This window comes from Lissotriton vulgaris, chromosome 12, assembly GCF_964263255.1.
Source record: "Lissotriton vulgaris chromosome 12, aLisVul1.2, whole genome shotgun sequence".
Classification (NCBI taxonomy): domain Eukaryota; kingdom Metazoa; phylum Chordata; class Amphibia; order Caudata; family Salamandridae; genus Lissotriton; species Lissotriton vulgaris.
In genome coordinates, this window is record NC_141700.1 from 26624118 (window position 1) to 26644667 (window position 20550).

The 20550-nt window shown below is 48.6% G+C and overlaps 1 protein-coding gene across 10 annotated transcripts in view; it reads right to left on the reverse strand.

Annotated features, from left to right (window-relative positions):
* USHBP1 (USH1 protein network component harmonin binding protein 1) overlaps positions 1–19510 on the reverse strand; it is a 198277-nt gene extending 178767 nt beyond the window's left edge. For 7 of the 10 annotated variants that reach the window (XM_086946815.1, XM_086946814.1, XM_086946811.1 and 4 more), the window contains exons 1-3: positions 18672–18819; positions 6512–6678; positions 5593–5726 (exon numbers count right to left, since the gene is read on the reverse strand). In XM_086946815.1, the coding sequence (XP_086802941.1) occupies positions 5593–5726; positions 6512–6678; positions 18672–18695 (325 nt within the window). In that variant the 5' untranslated portion in view covers positions 18696–18819. Of the gene's footprint in view, positions 1–5592; positions 5727–6511; positions 6679–18671 lie in introns of all 10 variants that reach the window. The other 3 variants (XM_086946817.1, XM_086946816.1, XM_086946818.1) reach the window with 3 other exon arrangements.
* Positions 19511–20550: the final 1040 nt, after the last annotated feature.

Genomic DNA, 20550 nt, shown 5'->3' on the forward strand with positions numbered 1-20550 from the left:
CATAAAAGTTTTTAAAGGTTCAAAAAAGCATTTGTACACCTCCCCTGGAATAAAATCAGGGCCAGCTGCCTTCCCATTCAGAATATTTTTTACGGTTCTTTCCAGTTCTTCCACTGAAAAAGGCTGATCTAACGCCTCTTTCGCAAAATCTGTTAATTTGCTAAAAATGAGCTCATGCAAAAAGACGTCGGGAGATAGGTTAGATTGATGGGTATATAACTCAGTATAAAACTGGTATAATAATTCCAATATTTTCTCTGGATCCTCAAACATGACCCCATTTTTATCTTGCATTTTCGTTATTTGGCGAGCTGACTCCTTCATTTTGAATTTTAGGGCCAAAGCCCTTCCTATAGCCTTCCCATATTCATGGATATATCTTCTATATGTTAGATATTTCCGAGCTATCTCCTCACACCAGACTCCTGTGATATTAGCACGACATTTAGCAATTAACCCCTCATACTCTTGGATTTGGTCTTATTATCCCCCTTCTCTATTTCTTTAATCAGATATTCTTCATACAAGTCCCGCATTTTTCCCCGTTGCTGATTTTGATGATAGAGGCCATAACTCACTGCTTACCCTCTTAAACAGACTTTCCAAGTATCCCATATTATCTCAATATTAGCGGAGCTCATGTTGTTCTGTATAAATTCTGCAATCCATTTACCCATATTTTCTCTGTATTGTTCATCCAGGCAAGGGTTTCCTGTCGAACGAAAAGCTCCTGCTTTGTTTCATTTCTCTAACATAAGCGATCTCAATTATCAGTGGGGAGTGGTCCGATGTTACCCTGGGGTATAGCTGAATATTTATTTTGGATTGAATGCTAGTTGAAGTAAAAAAATAATCCAAGCGGACAAATTTCCTATGTGGTGAGGAATAATAAGTGTACCCTGGTGATGTTGGATCATTTTTACTCCAGATGTCAACCAGCGCATAAGCCTTAACAAGGTTGTATAATGCTTTAAAAACACGAGGCTTTCGCCTCTTATAATTCTCTGCTCCAGCCTCTAACTCCCCAGCCGCCAAATTAATGTTTAGGTCACCACACACAACTAAGGGAGAGCTCCAATTAGCCAGCTCAGAGTTTAAATGCTCAAATACTTCCCCCTCATCCAAATTAGATCCATAAATTTAACATATCGTTATGTGTGCACCTCCTATATTTAATGTCACTATCACCCATCTACCCCACTTATCCGTTAGACTGCGTACAAGCGTACCTAAACGCGGTCTAATCAAAATGATTACCCCTCTAATCAAGCTTGTTTGCTGAGATGCTGCCAACATTATGTACCCTAGATCAGCAGCTAAGCCCCTTTTCTCCCAGGGGTGATGGGTCTCCTGCAGACACAAAATATCCGGTTTCAAAAAACGAATTTCAGAGGCAATCCTCTTCCTTTTATTTATATTGTTGAGACCCGAAACGTTAAAAGAACAAATTTTGATATTCCTAGCCATCACAGTAATTTCCCACCATCTTTGCCTTCTCCACTTACGTGATTTATTGTTGCTTTGGTAAATCCCATCCTACCCCCGGCTAGTTCTCTAATAATAGATCTGTGACTTTTTGTCGATTCTATACAGTCATTTGACCCCAACATGTATTTTTCCCCCTTTAACCCCAGTGCCCCCCTCCACCAGCAACCCCCTAGCCCCCCGGCCACCCTCCCCCCTCCCTCCTCCATTACCGAGGCTTTCGGACTCCTGGTCCTGGTGATTGTAATGAGCTTCCCGCCCCCCCTGTCGTCACCCCACAGGCTTCTTTCCGTTCATCTTTTAACTTATATACAAACTGCTGATTTTACAACGTCATATCCAAACTTTCCAATTCTTACTATCAAAGACCAAAAGATAAACAATACATCTCCTAAATACATGACCATTCCTTTAAAAAATAGAGAAAAAATTGCAGCAACCATTCTATATTGTACGTCATACAAAATGCATGCCCCTTAGCTAAGTCAGTAACTGGTACCTAAAAGTCATTCATGGATATCATTAATTTAGGAAATATTTGTATAAATAGATGATCCAATTAATCTGAGAGTCTAAGAGTCCTTTATTGCATGCAAATATTCATTTGCGGCTGCAACATTAGTGAAGAACCGAGCATTCTCCTTATAAATCACTTTAAGTTTAGCCGGGTTCATGATATATGCTTGAGCACCCTTTGTTTGAAATTGATTCACCAACTGTCGTAGCTGCCAGCGAGTATCCATTGTATATTTACTATAGTCTGGTGTTGCAAAAAAGGGAAACCCTTCACCCATGCTTTTACTATTTGGTCGAGTATGCATATATATAACTTCTCTGGCACGGAAGCTGTTGAAGGCCACAAGAAAAGGTCTAGGTTTAATGGCATTTTGCCCAGATCGAAGTTGGATATTGAAGGGATATCTATGGGCGCGCTCGATCTCTCGCTCCCAGTCACATTTTTTCAGATCCGGGAAAGCCTTCTGGAACAATTCCACTATAAACTTGTGTGAATCCTGCCCTTCTTTACCTTCAGGGATTTGCATAGGTCTTAAAATATTGCGCCGAGCGCGGTTTTCAAAATCGGCCATTTTCCATAGCAAGTCCTCTTTATTAGCACTTAAAGTTTCAGTGGCCGCTTTCTGTTTTACCAATTCATCCTCAATATTAGAGACTCTGGTTTCAACCTCAGTAAACCTTTCCCCGAAGTCAGACTGTGACTTCGCTAGTCTCCGGATAGAACTTTGAAGCTTCCAACAAGAGTTTTGGATTTTATGGCTTGTTTGGTCAGTTTTGTCCATATGGCTCAAGATTGTCTGATATATCGTGGCTAAAGTAATATTATCCGTCAGACCTTCTTGATACCCTCCGACAGCCCCCTCTGTCATAGACGCATCCCCTTCACCCCTCACAGTGATAGGGCTTTCTTCTGTGCATTCATCGGCTTCGTCATCATCAGCCTCACTCTCAACTTCCTCCATACGCATTTGCTTAGAGTACTGTGTGACCAAATCTTCACATGAAGAGGCTGAGTTTTCTGAGACTGAGTAAAAATCCACTGCTTCTGCCTCATTAGTTGCGATTGTATCCACCTTTACAGCAAGGCCTTTCTCTACCGTAATTGAGCCATCAAGGGGATCTATAGCTCTTCTCTCCAATAATACAGAGCTAGGCTCACCATCTATCATAGTAAGACCGATGCTTTCATTTAAAGGTGAAATACCAAGTGGTGTAATAACATTTTGCGGCACAGCGATTGATACTTGCTCTAGTGATTGATCGTTCAGCATCACCTCTTTTAATACCGTAGTGGATTCTCCCGTACAGTTTTTTGATTGTGATGCTGACTGTGGACTACGCGCCGCTTCCTTTCGTTTTTTTTTCCTCTACCGCCAAAAACAGGGTGAGATCGTTTGTTTAACTACACCAGTAGTTTCAGAAACTACCCCTGCCCCAGTTTTTGCCGCTGCCCCACTCAAGTCTTTCTCACCTCCACATGCAGTCCCGGTAGTATTTGCCTCCTGATCTCGTTTTTTGCGTGTACCTTTCGGGGCCATAACGTCAGAAACTCTTGCGGCTCCTCTCTCCTCACAAAGTCCGGTGAGGCGGCGTTCACAGCGTTCACAGCGAAGCCAAGCTGCAGCACCTGTGTGAGTTACCACCCACCAGGCTCGGCGAAGTCTCGTCAGCGCTGTAACCACTTTCCGCATCAGCGTCAGCGTTCTCTTCCTCGTCGCGCTAGCAGTATTCTCCACAACCTGCAGAAAAGGTCAGAAGGGCTGCTTGCGTTTCTTTTCCGTTTCTTTCCGTTTTGAGTTTATTTTGTTGCGCCGGTGTTTTCAAGGTCTATCTCTCATCACTGATAGTTACTCCAAGCCATAGACCTGTGGGTCAGGGAGAGAGATCAGCTCACACGTCCGACACGTCCGGTCGTGCGGGTGCCATCTTGCCTCCCAAACGCTCAACCTCTCTGGACACATGTTCCCTCCTGTTCCTTTTGTGATGCCTCAGTGGGACTTGAACTTGGTGCTTACTTATCTGATGTGCGCTCCCTTTGAGCCACTTCATAATTGCCCTCTCCATCTTCTGACTCTTAAAACTGCTTTCCTGGTTGCCATCACCTCTGCCAGAAGAGTGAGTGAGCTCCAGGCTCTTTCTTCCAAGCCTCCTTTCCTCTCTGTCCATCCAGACAAAGTTGTTCTAAGGACTCGTCCTTCTTTCCTGCCCAAGGTGGTTACGGCCTTTCATATCGGGCAGTCCATCACCTTGCCCACCTTCTTTCCGCCTCTGCATCCCTCGAAAGAGGAAGAGAGGCTCCACCATCTGGACCCAAAAGATGCGCTTTCTTTTTACCTAGACCGCTCACAGCAGTTCCGGGTGGATGACCAGCTCTTTGTTGGTTACGTGGGCACTAAGAAGGGACGGGCGGTGCACAAGCGGACCATCTCTCGGTGGGTCGTTTTGTGCATCAAGGTCTGTTATTCCTTGGCTAAAAAGGAGCCTCCTGTGGGACTACACGCCAATTCCACTCGGGCCACGGCGGCTACTACTGCCCTGGGTCGGGGAGTCCCCCTGCAGGACATCTGTCAGGCAGCTAGGTGGGCCTCGCTGCACACGTTTGCCAAGCACTACTGCCTGGACAGCCAAGTCCGGAGAGATGGTTTTTTCGGCCGTTTCGTTCTCCAGGACTTCCTGGTGTGATCTTGGTTCGCAGACCCACCACCGGGGTTGGCATTGCTGGGGTATCTATTTTAAGGTAAGGAATCTAACACTAATGTGTTTCTTTCAGATGCACAAGTTACTTACCTTCGGTAATGATATATCTGTAAGAAACATTAGTTAGTGTCAGATTCCCTACCGCCCCACCTATCCTCCCCATTCTGCGAACCGATATCTAGGGTTAAGGTATCTCCCTTTGAGGGCCCTAGTTTCATGGGACCAGTGTCGGTTTATTTGCATGGCTGCATTCCTGGCGTGGAAAGCTATGTACAAAACTGACATCAGCGCACGAGGGCGGTGCCTAAGTACTCCGACGACGTCATTCCGGCGATCGCTGCGCCGACGACAAACGCGGAGCCTCAGATGATGCCTAGCGATGCGCCTGGGTACTGCTGACAAAAACTTTCCGGATCCAGTCTGACGCCTGCGAATATTCTAAGGTAAGGAATCTAACACTAACTAATGCTTCTTACAGATATATCGTTACCGAAGGTAAGTAACTTGTGTGTTAAAGCAAGTATATTTACTTACGTTTTTAACTGATACGTGTAGATATGCTGTCAGCTGTCTGTTGAGTTTTAGTCACATATAACACAATGCACTCCTCAGACAACATCATAATTGTAGTACAGGTGCATCTGCACATCCATAGACACTTAAGATCCTCTATCAAATGTTATTCCCCTTTTAACTCATCCCTTTGGGTCACTTAGCACAACGGTTAGCCAGGCAATAAGGATTCCCAAAATGAAGTCACTCGAAAGAAGACATACTTTCTGTCTTTCCTGTTTTTAAAATTAAATATATTTAGGGACACAGATTATTTCCTGACTCTCTTAATCGGTTTTTGCATGTAAAAGCGGAGCTTGGTGCCCCTATTTTAAAGTTTACCTTCACCAGGGAGTTGTATGCCCTCACAGTCTTCATCCGCTTGTGGCTTCACCTCCAGCCCCTTTGGCTGCCACACATATCTGGGAAGGCTGGACGTGTACTGGGAGCACTGGTCGAAAAACTCGTCTTCCTCTCTGGAAGAAAGAGTGAATAATGGTAAGTGGCGTTCCATTGGTGGTATTGACACCAGCAAGACCACAAACAGATGTTTTAAGACATGGGCAAAGTGGGCTATTGCCCTGGGCCACACATGCCAAGGCACTCCCTGGAAAGGTGATCTGGCAGGTTCACTTCTGTGTATTCTTTTATCTTAACCTTTAACGTATATTTAAATAATATTAACCCGCCTAGGGCTTGAATAAGCAAAAAAAAAGGGGGGTAATAAAATTCAAAATTCTTTCAAACAGTTGCCCCGAAAATATTTCTTGCCTAGTGCCTCAAAATCATTAAGGTGACAGTGGCCACAACTAACGACATGTTAAAGAGCAGAAGGAGCGTGTCACTAGGGGTGCAGCAACATGGGAGAGGAGAGGGAGGAGTGCCATCACAGGAGAGGGATGATGTAAAAGGCTGTCAACAGATATAAGAGATTTAGGTGTCATTGTGTGACAGAAGAGATGGAAATGGAATAGGTCTGTCATGACAGGAGAAAAGTAATGGGAGATGGGTGTGTGATCGAGTGGAAGTGAAGGAAGGGGGCGTCATCACGTGGTAGACGAGACATGGGCAGGGGTGTCACCGCATGACAGAGTGGAGGCATTGATATGTCATCACATAGGAGATGAGATGGGTGAGGGGTGATACCCCATGGGAGAGAATAATGCGAAGGACTGACTGCACTGCGATGTGGTGGCATCAGAAGGGGAACATCTCCTGGGACAAGAGAATGATGCTGTCACACTGGACCCGGGTACCACACCTGCCCTCACTGTGCTGTAGTGCCTCGATCCTCCCATTCAGCTCTGCAATGGTTACCAGCAGCTCGGTGATGTGTTCCTCGTACCGCAGCATCGCATGACCATCCGCCGATGCCACCTCCTCCAAGTCTGCAAACTCAGTGCCCTCTTCCAAGAGGTCACTGTCTTCCTGTAAGACAGACAACTAGGGCGTCACTATGGTCACTCATGGAATACAGGCTCCAGTGGGGTCATTCATGCAATACTGGGTCACTTATGGAATACAAGCTACACCGCGACCATCCATGGAATACAGGAGTCACCGCACTCACCCATGAAATACAGGAGTCACCGCACTCACCCATGAAATACAGGAGTCATCGCACTCACCCATGAAATACCGGAGTCACCGCACTCCCCCATGAAATACAGGAGTCACAGCGGTCACCCATGGAATACAGGAGTCACCGCGCTCACCCATGAAATACAGGAGTCACTGTGGCCACCCATGGAATACAGGAGTCACCACGACCATCCATGGAATACAGGAGTCACCGCGGCCACCCATGGAATACAGGAGTCACCGCACTCACCCATGAAATACAGGAGTCACCGCGCTCACCCATGGAATAAAGGAGTCACCACGACCATCCATGGAATACAGGAGTCACCGCGGCCACCCATGGAATACAGGAGTCACCGCGCTCACCCATGAAATACAAGAGTCACAGCGGTCACCCATGAAATAAAGGAGTCACCGCGCTCACCCATGAAATACAAGAGTCACCGCGCTCACCCATGAAATACAAGAGTCACAGCGGTCACCCATGGAATACAGGAGTCACCGCGGTCACCCATGGAATAAAGGAGTCACCGCGGTCACCCATGAAATAAAGGAGTCACCTCGCTCACCCATAAAATACACGAGTCACCGTGGCCATCCATGGAATACAGGAGTCACGGCGGTCACCCAAGAAATACACGAGTCACTCCGGTCACCAATGAAATACAGTAGTCACTGCGGTCACCCATGGATAAAGGATTCACCGCGGCCACCCATGGAATACAGGAGTCACCGCGGCCACCCATGGAATAAAGGAGTCACCGCGGTCACCCATGGAATACAGGAGTCACCGCGGCTACCCATGGAATACAGGAGTCACCGCGGCCACCCATGGAATACAAGAGTCACTGCGCTCACCCATGAAATACAGGAGTCATCGCACTCACCCATTAAATACAGGAGTCACAGAGATCACCCATGGAATACAGGATTCACCGCGCTCACCCATGAAATACAGGAGTGACAGCGGTCACCCATGGTATACAGGAGTCACCGCGACCATCCATAGAATACAGGAGTCACCACGGCCACCCATGGAATACAGGAGTCACCGCACTCACCCATGAAATACAGGAGTCACAGTGGTCACCCATGGAATAAAGGAGTCACTGCGGTCACCCATGGAATAAAGGAGTCACTGCGGTCACCCATGGAATAAAGGAGTCACTGCGGTCACCCATGGAATACAGGAGTCACTGCGGTCACCCATGGAATACAGGAGTCACCACGGTCACCCATGGAATACAGGCTCCAGTGGGGTCATTCATGCAATACTGGCACCAGCGTTGTCACTTATGGAATACAAGCTCCACCGCGGCCACTCATGGAATAAAGGAGTCACCGCGGCCACCCATGAAATGCAGGCGTCACTGCAGTCACCCATGGAATACAGGAGTCACTGTGGTCACCCATGGAATACAGGAGTCACCATGGTCACTCATGGAATACAGGCTCCAGTGGGGTCATTCATGCAATACTGGCACCAGTGTTGTCACTTATGGAATACACCGCGACCACTCATGGAATAAAGGAGTCACCGCGGTCACCCATGGAATACAGGAGTCACTGCGGTCACCCATGGAATAAAGGAGTCACTGCGGTCACCCATGGAATACAGGAGTCACTGCGGTCACCCATGGAATACAGGTGTCACTGCGGTCACCCATGGAATACAGGTGTCACTGCGGTCACCCATGGAATACAGGAATCACAGCGGTCACCCATGGAATACAGGAGTCACTGCGGTCACCCATGGAATACAGGTGTCATCGCGTTCACCACTCTTGGAATACAGGAACCCTCGGGGTTACTCACTGAATACAGGAGCTACAGGGGTTACTCTTGGAATGTAGGCACCATCACAGCCACTCAGAGAATACAGACACCAGGGTTGGTCTGGGGCCACAATTAGCTCCGGGCAGCCCCCCAAAAAATGTCCCATATTTGCGGATCGCAAACTTTCTGAATAAGCTGCTTGTTTATGTTCATGGAGCTAAGTGTTGGCAAACATTTGCAGCAATGAAAGTATTGTAAGGCTAATAGGGTCAGTATTTAAATAGGAAATTAAAATTCCAAAGAAAAAATCATGAATATGCACAGGGAAACAGGAAATGGCACAGACTAGGCTGCCTTTTACACTCACCCTGGGCTTTTAGATATTTGTTTACTGTACTTAAGAGAGGCCCCCCAATGCTCAGAGACTGGTGAAAGGCGTATGTTTTTTCTTGTTTTACTGTTAACATCACGTATAAATTCCAATAAAGGAAATTATATTATTATTATTATTATACTAGTGTCTAAATGCAAAAATACATTTTAAAAAATGGTGTCACCTTCCTCAAGCACATGCCTTTTTATATTCCCATTTTTAAAGCACAAAAATGACCCAGAGTCATTGGAGTGTTATACATGAGAACGAGATAACATTACAGACGGTCAGTGCCATCTTTTTTGGCTCATGTAGATTAAGGGCCTGATTCAGAGTTCGACTGACAGGTTACGCCGTCATAAAGGTGACGGATTTCCCATCCATCATAGTTCAAGTGCCTTTGCATATAATGCACTTGTAATACAGCGGACAGGATATAGGTCACGTTTATGATGGAGTAACCCGTCAGCGGAACTCTAAATAAGGCCCTAAGTGATTTGCTCAGAATCACAGGATGTTGAGCTGACGATGGAACTCAAACCCTGTTTCCCAGTATCAAAGTCGGCTAAGGCCCCAATCTCCCCATGTTGAATGTGGTAATACATTTCTGGCAGGCAAAGGAGAACAGCAGAGACTAATTTATCTCTGCCTGATCCATGCAGGGGAAGGAGACAAAATTAACTGAGAGCCCCCTTGCTGGCCTTCACAAATCCCTACCACCACTCACTCTAGTCCTCCTGCCTGTCCCAGTCTCCAGCCAAGCAAGCGCTAATGGCTCCCCATCAGCAGCTCCTTGAAGATGCTGTCACACCTGGAGGGAGCCAGAGGGCAGGCACACCTCATGCTGTGACAGCCGGAGCAGCCCATTGTCATTCTACCTCTGGAGACTGAGACGGCCACCAAAACAAGCATTTACAATGCAATGGTCTCTGCATTATTAAAGGTAGAGCTATTGGCATTGCTCATGACTTTTTTTTTATCATAAATAAATGGCATTGTCATTTACATTGCCAATAGCTTAATCGTTAAATAAATGGCATTGTAATTTACAATGCCAATAGCTTAATCGCTCGCAAATGCATGACCTATTGCATTTACGCCCACCCACAGTCATTCACATAGAGCAACCTGCACAGAGCCACTCTCATAGTCAGCCACACATAGAGCCAACTACAAAAAAAGCTATCCACACAGAGCTACACACACACACACAGCGCTACGCGCTACACACACACACACAGAGCGCTACACACACACAGAGCGCTACACACACACACACACAGAGCACTACACACACACACAGACAGAGCGCCACACACACAGACAGAGCGCCACACAGACTACACACACACAGACTACACACACACACAGACCGAGCTCCACACACACACAGACTATGCTAACACATATCCTGCCTACTGTCCCAACTCCTCCATGCACTGTAAACCCCTTTAACCACTCTACACTCACCCCAAATCTTCTACACCACGAGAGAAAACCACTTCCAAACAATCACACGTTGGACTGCACTGCTATAATCCTCCTGCATTCAATTAATAAACCTGCTTATCACACAAATAAAAAAATCCTAAACTCTACATTAGCATTTAAAACTCGTCCCACAGCTTGATATATACATGTCTCCCTTCAGCCTCTCTCTAAAATCTAACATCACCCTCCCACTATTATGACCACCCTTGGTGTGACTCATAGGTTTCACCCCAAGAACCTACCGCTTACTCTCAAACCCTACAAGATTCCCCCACCCATTGCACGCACTCCAAACACTCAAGCTACATACACACACACACACCATCTATAACCACATCTACACCTTGATGTATATCATCCACCCACTTCACACCTATAGGCTCCACTGAATCATCTTCAACACCACACACCCACATCAAATGTCCAATAAGTAGATTACACAAACACATACACATACCACACACTTAGAGCACAACCCAACACGTATACCCACGAAACTACCCAGTCACGTCCACTCATACCATTCGCATGAACACGACACACTCGTCCAACACCCATTAACACTTAGCCCCTCTCCACTCCCCTACAGTATCTCTACACCAGTCAGTGAGTCCTACACCTCATTAACTCCGGCGCACCCTACAACCCCATGCCTCCTGCATACCTGCTCACTGGTACGAGTTCCATTCAATTAGTAAAGCAACGCGTTTTATTTAGAGCGCTTAGAAACCTAGACGTGTCGTGTGAAGCGCCATATATTTTTTTTGTTTTATTGCGTTAATGGTACTGCTAAGTATGCCGCACACCGTTAAACTCCTATGCAGTACCACGCCGACCTCTCACGCCCGTTCCAAGCACCACACAGCATCCACAACAAGCCCTGCCTGAACACCTCACCCGCTGCACACCCTCTTCTAGCAGCTACTGACCTGCTGCAACATCGAAGCGCTGGCAGCCCCAGCCGGTTCATTGTTGAGTGGAGGGTGGTGTGTGTGTTTGTGCCTGTGTGGTTCCAGCGCAGACTGCTGAGTGCAAAAGAGGTGTGTGGAGATGCGAGGTCTGTGCTGCTCTGCTCTTTATGTGTGTGGGGGGGGCCGTAGCGGGGAGGCGGGCGCTGTCTCGTTGAATCAACGAGAGAATGGCGCTAGAATAGTGGATGGGAGGAGAAATGGATGCTCTGGTTAGGATTCAGGGACTCTCGGAGCCGGTTCTTGAAAGAGATTTCCACCACGCGACAAGGACAGCCCCCTCGCCCCCCTCCCAGTGTCTGGAATGCCAATGATTGGGTGGGGGCGGACAGTGTAGCGTCTGGAATGTCCCAGGATGAGGGGGTAGTGTAGGTTAATTAAATGCCAGGATGGAGGGTCCGGTCAGTGTTGAATCTGATACGACACAACCTGGGGTCAATGCAGTGCATGAATGCCAGAATTTGGTGGCGTAAGTATGCTCTGGACCACACAAAGCCAAGCCTGTGTCTTTGATACCAGGGCCGGGGGGGCTAGGGGTCTTCAGTGTTCAGATCCGAGGGCGTGGTGTGGATCTGGGGTCATGGGTTCTAAAAAGATTTGGTTTTGGAGGTGGAAAGTCTGCTCTGGGAAAATCGCTTTTGAATCATATGCGCACACTTCTCTGGGGTGTTCAAGGTGAATGTGCGTTTTATTTCAAATGTGTTAACACGCATGCCATTCTCGGCCTGGGAGCGACGAACAGAAAGAAAGACACAAGGAAATAAGTGGAAACAAACACTTTGCGTGCCTTCAGCCTCCGCTGAGAAATGTGTAGCGTGGAGCCTGCGTGTTGGGGGCTGCGGGGACTCTCTGGCAAGAATTACGGAAGTCTGTGCAATTGTGTCCCATCTGCTGCCTGCTCCTTCCGCCCTATGAGCTCAAACGCACCTTTAATTGTTGAGTCACAATTCCAAAATGCAATCAATCAGCCCTGCCCCGAGCCTTCACGCTAAAGCTGCATGCCACATACCTGCACCTCCGGCAGCAGCTGTTCGCCTCCGGAGGGGGTCTTTAGAGAGTCCTCTTCATAGAGACCTGGGCCGCCCCCGCGGGCCCCCGGCTGCACTGGTTTGAGCTGGGCGAAAACGGGAAGCTCCTCCTGGTGCATTCCCGGGTAGAGACGCTGCGGGCCCAGCCGGGAGGACATGCTCAGCACGGCGCTGGTGGCCATGGGGAGTGCAGGCTGTGCGAGCTGCAGGACGGGGTGTAGTGGGGCTGCTGCTTGTGCGCTCTGGCTCCCATTCCGTACCTGCGATCCTGTGGGTGTCTTCTGTCTGGGCCGGGCTGCCTCCGCCTAACTCCCCAGCCATTGCGAGCTCTGTTGCAGTAATGCAGCAGCAGGGGCGAGGACTCGGCGACTTCTTGGTGCGGCGGTCCTCGCGAAATGGCATAAAGAAAAGCGCCGCCATTTTCAGATTCGGGGGCGTGTTTTGCTGTCCTGAGTGACGGACGACGTCACGAGCTAAAGAACAGCAAAACTTACGCCCCGAATCCGAAAAAGACGGAGCTTCTTTGGAGGGAGTGCTCTCTCCTCCAATGGCTGGCCTCCGTTTAGGAAGCCAGCCAATGGAGGAGAGACGAAAAGAGAGGCGGGATAAAGCAGCCACTCTAAGTAACAATAATTCTCCGGACTTCCGGTCTTGGCCTACGGCCAAGCCTACAGTCCCTCGACCTAAAAAGGCCCACCAGTGGGCCTCAACCACAAGCCCACTGGCTGATGGCTGATTGCCCGCCTTGCCAATCTGAGGTTGGGCAACAGCACTATCACTCCTAGAATACAGACCTCACTCCGGATTAACTTAGGGAATACGTGCACCAACACAGTCCCTTACGGAATACGGGCATCACTGGATCACTTGGAGAACAAAGATGCCACCAAGGTCACTCATGGAATTCAGGCGCTTCTGCAGTCACTCATGCAATCTACATGCCACCATGGTCACTCATGGAATACAAGCATCTCCGCAATCACTCATGGTTGCACAGGCGCCACTGAGGTCACTCATGAAATACATGCATACGGGGTCACCTGGATCACTAAAGAAATACAGGTATCACCAGAGACACTCATGGAATAATGCCATCACCGGAATCACTCATGGAATATGGGCGCCAATGAGGTTGCTCCGGACATACGGGCATCACCACGGTCGGTCAGGGAATATGGGCATCAGCATGGTCACAAATGGAATGCAGACATCATCGTGATCATTCACTGAATACATGCATCACCGTGGTCACTCTGGGAATAGAAGTATCACTGAGCTTACTCGTCGAATACAGGCGTTGCCGCAATCTCTCAAAGAATCTAGGCATCAACGCAGACACTTATGGAGCACCCGCATCCCCAGGGTCACTCATCGAATAGAGGCGCCACTGCGGATGAGAGAACTGTCTGACAGAGAATATAGGACAGGGAGTGATGGGCATACTGCATGAGCGTAAGGGGCCTCAAGAAGGGAGTGGTGGACATGGTGCATGGAGAGGAGTGCATGGGACAGGGAGCGAGAGATCTGATGCATTAAAAAGGGAGCAGGGAATGACAGACTTGGTGAAAGGAGTGAGGGACATGGCATGGAGAAGAGACCATGGGACGGGAAGTGAGGGAGATATTGCTTATAGAAGGGAGCATGGAAGAAGGAAACATTGTGTAAAGAGAAAGGAACATGACATGAGGGACATGGTGCCTAAAGAATGGGCCAAGAAATAGGGAGTGAAACACCGTACATAGAGAAGAGATCATGGAACAGAGGGTAAGGAACATGGTATACAGAGAAGGAAGCTCGAAAAAGTGGGTTTCATAGGGACAGGAGCACAGAACTGGGATCGAGGTACTTGATAAATAGAGACAGAGGCATGGATCAAAGACTGAGGGACTTAATGCATCGAGTCAGCAGCATGGAACAGAGAGTGGCGGATTTGATGCATATAACGGGAGCATGGAACAGGGAGGGAGGGAGGGATGTGATGCATAGACAAGGGAGCCTGGAAAAGAAAGTGAGGGAATTGATGCATTGAGAAGTGAGCCTGGGAAAGAGAGAGAGAGGGGTTTGATGAACAGAGACAGGAGCATAGAACAAAGAGTGAAGGATTTGATGCATAGAGAAGGGAGCATGGAACAGAGAGAGAGGGATCTGATACCTAAAGACACACGCATTGAAGCAGAGAGTGAGGGGCTTGATGCATAGAGACTGGAGTACAGAACAGAGAGTGAGGGACTTGATGCATAGCCACTGGAGCATGGAACACAGATAGAGAGACATGATGCATACAGAAGTGAGCATGGAACAGAGAGTGAGGGATTTGATGGATAGAGACTGGAGCATAGAACAGAGAGTGGGGCGCTTGATGCATAGACACTGGAGCATGGAACACAGCTAGAGAAGCATGATGCATAGAGAAGTGAGCATGGAAGAGAAGTGAGCGTGGAACAGAGAGTGAAGGACTTGATGCATAGACACTGGAGCATGGAACACAACTAGAGAAACATGATGCATAGAGAAGTGAGCATGGAAGAGAAGTGAGCATGGAACAGAGAGTGAGGGATTTGATACCTAAAGACACAAGCATTGAAGCAGAGAGTGAGGGGCTTGATGCATAGAGACTGGAGTACAGAACAGAGAGTGAGGGACTTGATGCATTGCCACTGGAGCATGGAACACAGATAGAGAGACATGATGCATACAGAAGTGAGCATGGAACAGACAGTGAGGGATTTGATGGATAGAGACTGGAGCATAGAACAGAGAGTGGGGCGCTTGATGCATAGACACTGGAGCATGGAACACAGCTAGAGAAGCATGATGCATAGAGAAGTGAGCATGGAAGAGAAGTGAGCGTGGAACAGAGAGTGAAGGACTTGATGCATAGACACTGGAGCATGGAACACAACTAGAGAAACATGATGCATAGAGAAGTGAGCATGGAAGAGAAGTGAGCATGGAACAGAGAGTGAAGGACTTGATGCATGTAACGGGAGCATGGAACGGGCAGGGAAGGATTTGATGCATAGAAAAGTGAGAACGGACAGAGAGGGAGGGAATTGATGCATGGAGAAGGGCGCATGGAACAGAGAGTGAGGCATTTGATGCATACAGACAAGAGCATGGAAAAGAGAGTGAGGGATTTGCTGCATAGAGACTGGAGCATAGAACAGAGAGTGAGGCACTTGATGCATAGACACTGGAGCATGGAACACAGCTAGAGAAACATGATGCATAGAGAAGTGAGCATGGAAGAGAAGTGAGCATGGAACAGAGAGTGAAGGACTTGATGCATATAATGGGAGCATGGAACGGGCAGGGAAGGATTTGATGCATAGAAAAGTGAGAACGGGCAGAGAGGGAGGGAATTGATGCATGGAGAAGGGCGCATGGAACAGAGAGTGAGGCATTTGATGCATAGAGACGCGAGCATGCAGCAGAGAGTGAGGGACTTGATACATAGAGACACGAGCATTAAAGCAGAGAGTGAGGGACTTGATGCATAGAGACGTGACCATGGAACAATGAGTGAGGGTCTTGATGCAGACAGAAGCATGGAACAAAGAGTGAAGGATTTGATGCATACAGACAAGAGCATGGAAAAGAGAGTGAGGGATTTGCTGCATAGAGACTGGAGCATAGAACAGAGAGTGAGGCACTTGATGCATAGACACTGGAGCATGGAACACAGCTAGAGAAACATGATGCATAGAGAAGTGAGCATGGAAGAGAAGTGAGCATGGAACAGAGAGTGAATGACTTGATGCATATAATGGGAGCATGGAACGGGCAGGGAAGGATTTGATGCATAGAAAAGTGAGCACGGACAGAGAGGGAGGGAATTGATGCATACAGAAGTGAGCATGGAAAAAAGAGAGAGGTATTTCATTAATAGAGACAGGATCATGGAACAGAGAGTGAGAGACGTGATGCAAAGACAGGATTATGGAACAAAGAGTGAAGAACTTGATGCATAGAGAAGGGAGCATGGAACAGAGAGTGAGGGGTTTGATGCATAGAGACTGGAGCATGGAACACAGAGAGAGAGACTTGACCGATAAAGAAGTGAAAATGGAACAGGGAGTGAGGGACTTGATGCAAAGAGACAGGAGCATGGAACAAAGAGTGAGGGACTTGATGCATAGAGATGTGAGCATGCAACAGAGTGAGGGATTTGATGCATAGAGACCTGAGCATGGAACACAGAGAGAGGGTCTCCAAGTTCTGTCTGCCTGCAAAGTCTAGGTGTTCTGTGCCTCTTCTAGAAATCATGGCCTAGCGCCTTGAGGCTGATCGCTGTATTGCGTTTCATAAATGGAAGCACTCAGTCATTTGGGTTAGAAACAGAGAGCGATCCAATCTCGGGGACTCTACCCAGTCAATGGCTCGGTCTTTGCACTCACCCTACAGACGTCAAGACTATCCTTGAAAAAGGCTCTTGTTATTAGCATTATACAAAACCTTTCAGTAGTTATCTACTATGGAACGCTCCCACCTCTCCACCTTACCGTACCCCTTCTCGGCTGCCGCCACTGAAGGGTGAAAAGGAGAGATGTCCAGAGGGAGAGGAGTCTAGAATCACACAGCGCCACCTTAAACCACCAGAAGGCTTCTAGCAGCAGCCAGGAGATGCCAAGCGCCTGTGTTCAGGTGTTGAACTACAATATCCATAGAAGAGGGAACTCATTCCAGTGTCTTTGACCCCTCGGCAAACAGGACAAAAGGATCCAGGCGTGCGGGGCTGGGGCAGGGCAGGACGTCTTTCTTCAGACATCAAAAGCGTGTATATATGGAAAGGAAAAAACAACAGTCGTCCAAGGCCACACAGTGGCTGTCCACTAGCCCAGGGTGTCATCGCCCATATCCCCGCCTGGAATCAGTTACCTTTACTCTTCCCAGAATGCATCACGGTGCCTCACATAGATGGTGAAACTTTAGCACAATTAAACAGAACAAAAAATACATCGTCCCACTCCGAAGCTCTTCTCTTTCCCTTTGTATTTTTAGGTCTAGACCTCTCTGTATTTTCAGGTCTTGTCCTGTTTTTCACATTCTCTTTTTATTTTCAGGTCTTGTCCTCTTCTTCTCTCTCTCTTTTTTTTAATTTCCAGGTCTTGTATTCTTTCTCTTTTTGAATTTAAGTCTTATCATCTTCTCTTTCTCTTTTCATGTCTTGTCCTCTGTCCCTCTTTGTATCGTCAGATCTTGGTCCCGCCTCACATTGCTATACAAAGGTCCTTTCCAGTTAAGGACAGTAACTATTCCTGTCCTCTTTACCTTGGTCAATTTGAAAGTGCCTGGTGCTGAGGGAGCACTACACCAGTGAGTGGCATGAGTGCCCTACCCCTACAGTGCACCCGGTGGCTGTGAGGGAGGACCATGGAAGACCATGTTCCGCGTAGACAACGCAACTTGGCCAAACCTCGGGGCTCTACTGTCTCGATTAAGCAGACTTCAGAGTGTCCAGAACGCTGCTGCTAGACTACTACTACACCCCTCAAACCGGATCACACGATCCTGGCTCTCCCAACAGGTCACTGACTGCCCTCAAGGCCCGGTGCATCACACTTCGAGTCATTCAGGGAGCTGGGCCATGTTTCTGCCACACAAGCTCTGTGCACACCAACCAAGAGGGAATACCTGCAGCTCCATAGAGCAATGGCGACCTGGCTGTTCCCCTCTGCCGCACGTCACTGCTACCCACCCAAGAGCGTGCGCCGCAGAGGACTGCCAATGTTTCATCAATGCACTGACACCTCTGTTCTGACCTACAGTCCTGGCGCCATGAGATGGCCCCTATCAGCAAACTCCAGCCTAGCCAGCTCCCACACTTCTGCACCGATGGCCTGCTTATGTGCAGCGACGGGTGGGGCACCCCGTCAGCCCTCTCGCACAACACGCAGTCATCCCTTTAAAGCCATACCATACACATATACTCTCCCACCAGGCAAGCTGGACAGGACTGCTCAGTGTTCGGGGGCCATGTACTACATAAGGATATCATGAAATCCAGGGTGCACCTTCTATTTTCAGCTACAGGCTCGAGTTCAAAACCCTGCAACGCTGTTTTCCTTGGTGTTTAGCCAGGCACTTGGACAGTGCTTGGATTGACTTTGAGGTCTCCATACAAAATATAAACGTAAGTGTGCGAGGAATCCTTAATATTGTTCTATAGTTTGCACACCCCCGGAAAGAACAAGCTGTCCTTACCTGGCCCAGTTCAGCGCTGTCCATCGCATCTGTGGAGCGCTGCTGCTCTCTGTAATGGTGTAAAGATGGCGACAATCTTGGACCCACCGCCCCCGGCGCAGGGCGGTCCAGAGTCGGCGCTCTTCTACAGCGACAAACACTGGGAGAAACTGGACCGCAACTAATTCACCTCCACTGTTCCTATTGCACACCGTCTCAGCTGTAGAGTACCACTGCTACAACTATGCTGTCACTGCTACAGCGAGGCCATTACTGCTGCAGCTAGACTGTGACTGCTGCAGCTAGACTGTGACTGCTGCAGCTAGACTGTGACTGCTACAGCTAGACTGTGACTGCTGCAGCTAGACTGTGACTGCTGCAGCTAGACTGTGACTGCTGCAGCTAGACTGTGACTGCTACAGCTAGACTGTGACTGCTGCAGCTAGACTGTGACTGCTACAACTATGCTGCCACTGCTACAGCGAGGCCATTACTGCTGCAGCTAGACTGTGACTGCTGCAGCTAGACTGTGACTGCTGCAGCTAGACTGTGACTGCTACAGCTAGACTGTGACTGCTGCAGCTAGACTGTGACTGCTACAACTATGCTGCCACTGCTACAGCGAGGCCATTACTGCTGCAGCTAGACTGTGACTGCTGCAGCTAGACTGTGACTGCTGCAGCTAGACTGTGACTGCTACAGCTAGACTGTGACTGCTGCAGCTAGACTGTGACTGCTACAACTATGCTGCCACTGCTACAGCGAGGCCATTACTGCTGCAGCTAGACTGTGACTGCTGCAGCTAGACTGTGACTGCTACAGCTAGACTGTGACTGCTGCAGCTAGACTGTGACTGCTACAACTATGCTGTCACTGCTACAGCGAGGCCATTACTGCTGCAGCTAGACTGTGACTGCTACAGCTAGACTGTGACTGCTGCAGCTAGACTGTGACTGCTGCAGCTAGACTGTGACTGCTACAGCTAGACTGTGACTGCTACAACTATGCTGTCACTGCTACAGCGAGGCCATTACTGCTGCAGCTAGACTGTGACTGCTGCAGCTAGACTGTGACTGCTGCAGCTAGACTGTGACTGCTACAGCTAGACTGTGACTGCTGCAGCTAGACTGTGACTGCTACAACTATGCTGCCACTGCTACAGCGAGGCCATTACTGCTGCAGCTAGACTGTGACTGCTGCAGCTAGACTGTGACTGCTGCAGCTAGACTGTGACTGCTACAGCTAGACTGTGACTGCTGCAGCTAGACTGTGACTGCTACAACTATGCTGCCACTGCTACAGCGAGGCCATTACTGCTGCAGCTAGACTGTGACTGCTGCAGCTAGACTGTGACTGCTGCAGCTAGACTGTGACTGCTACAGCTAGACTGTGACTGCTGCAGCTAGACTGTGACTGCTACAACTATGCTGCCACTGCTACAGCGAGGCCATTACTGCTGCAGCTAGACTGTGACTGCTGCAGCTAGACTGTGACTGCTACAGCTAGACTGTGACTGCTGCAGCTAGACTGTGACTGCTACAACTATGCTGTCACTGCTACAGCGAGGCCATTACTGCTGCAGCTAGACTGTGACTGCTACAGCTAGACTGTGACTGCTGCAGCTAGACTGTGACTGCTGCAGCTAGACTGTGACTGCTACAGCTAGACTGTGACTGCTGCAGCTAGACTGTGACTGCTGCAGCTAGACTGTGACTGCTGCAGCTAGACTGTGACTGCTGCAGCTAGACTGTGACTGCTACAGCTAGACTGTGACTGTTACAGCTAGACTGTGACTGCTACAGCTAGACTGTCACTGCTACAGCTAGACTGTGACTGCTACAGCTAGACTGTCACTGCTGCAGCTAGACTGTGACTGCTGCAGCTAGACTGTGACTGCTGC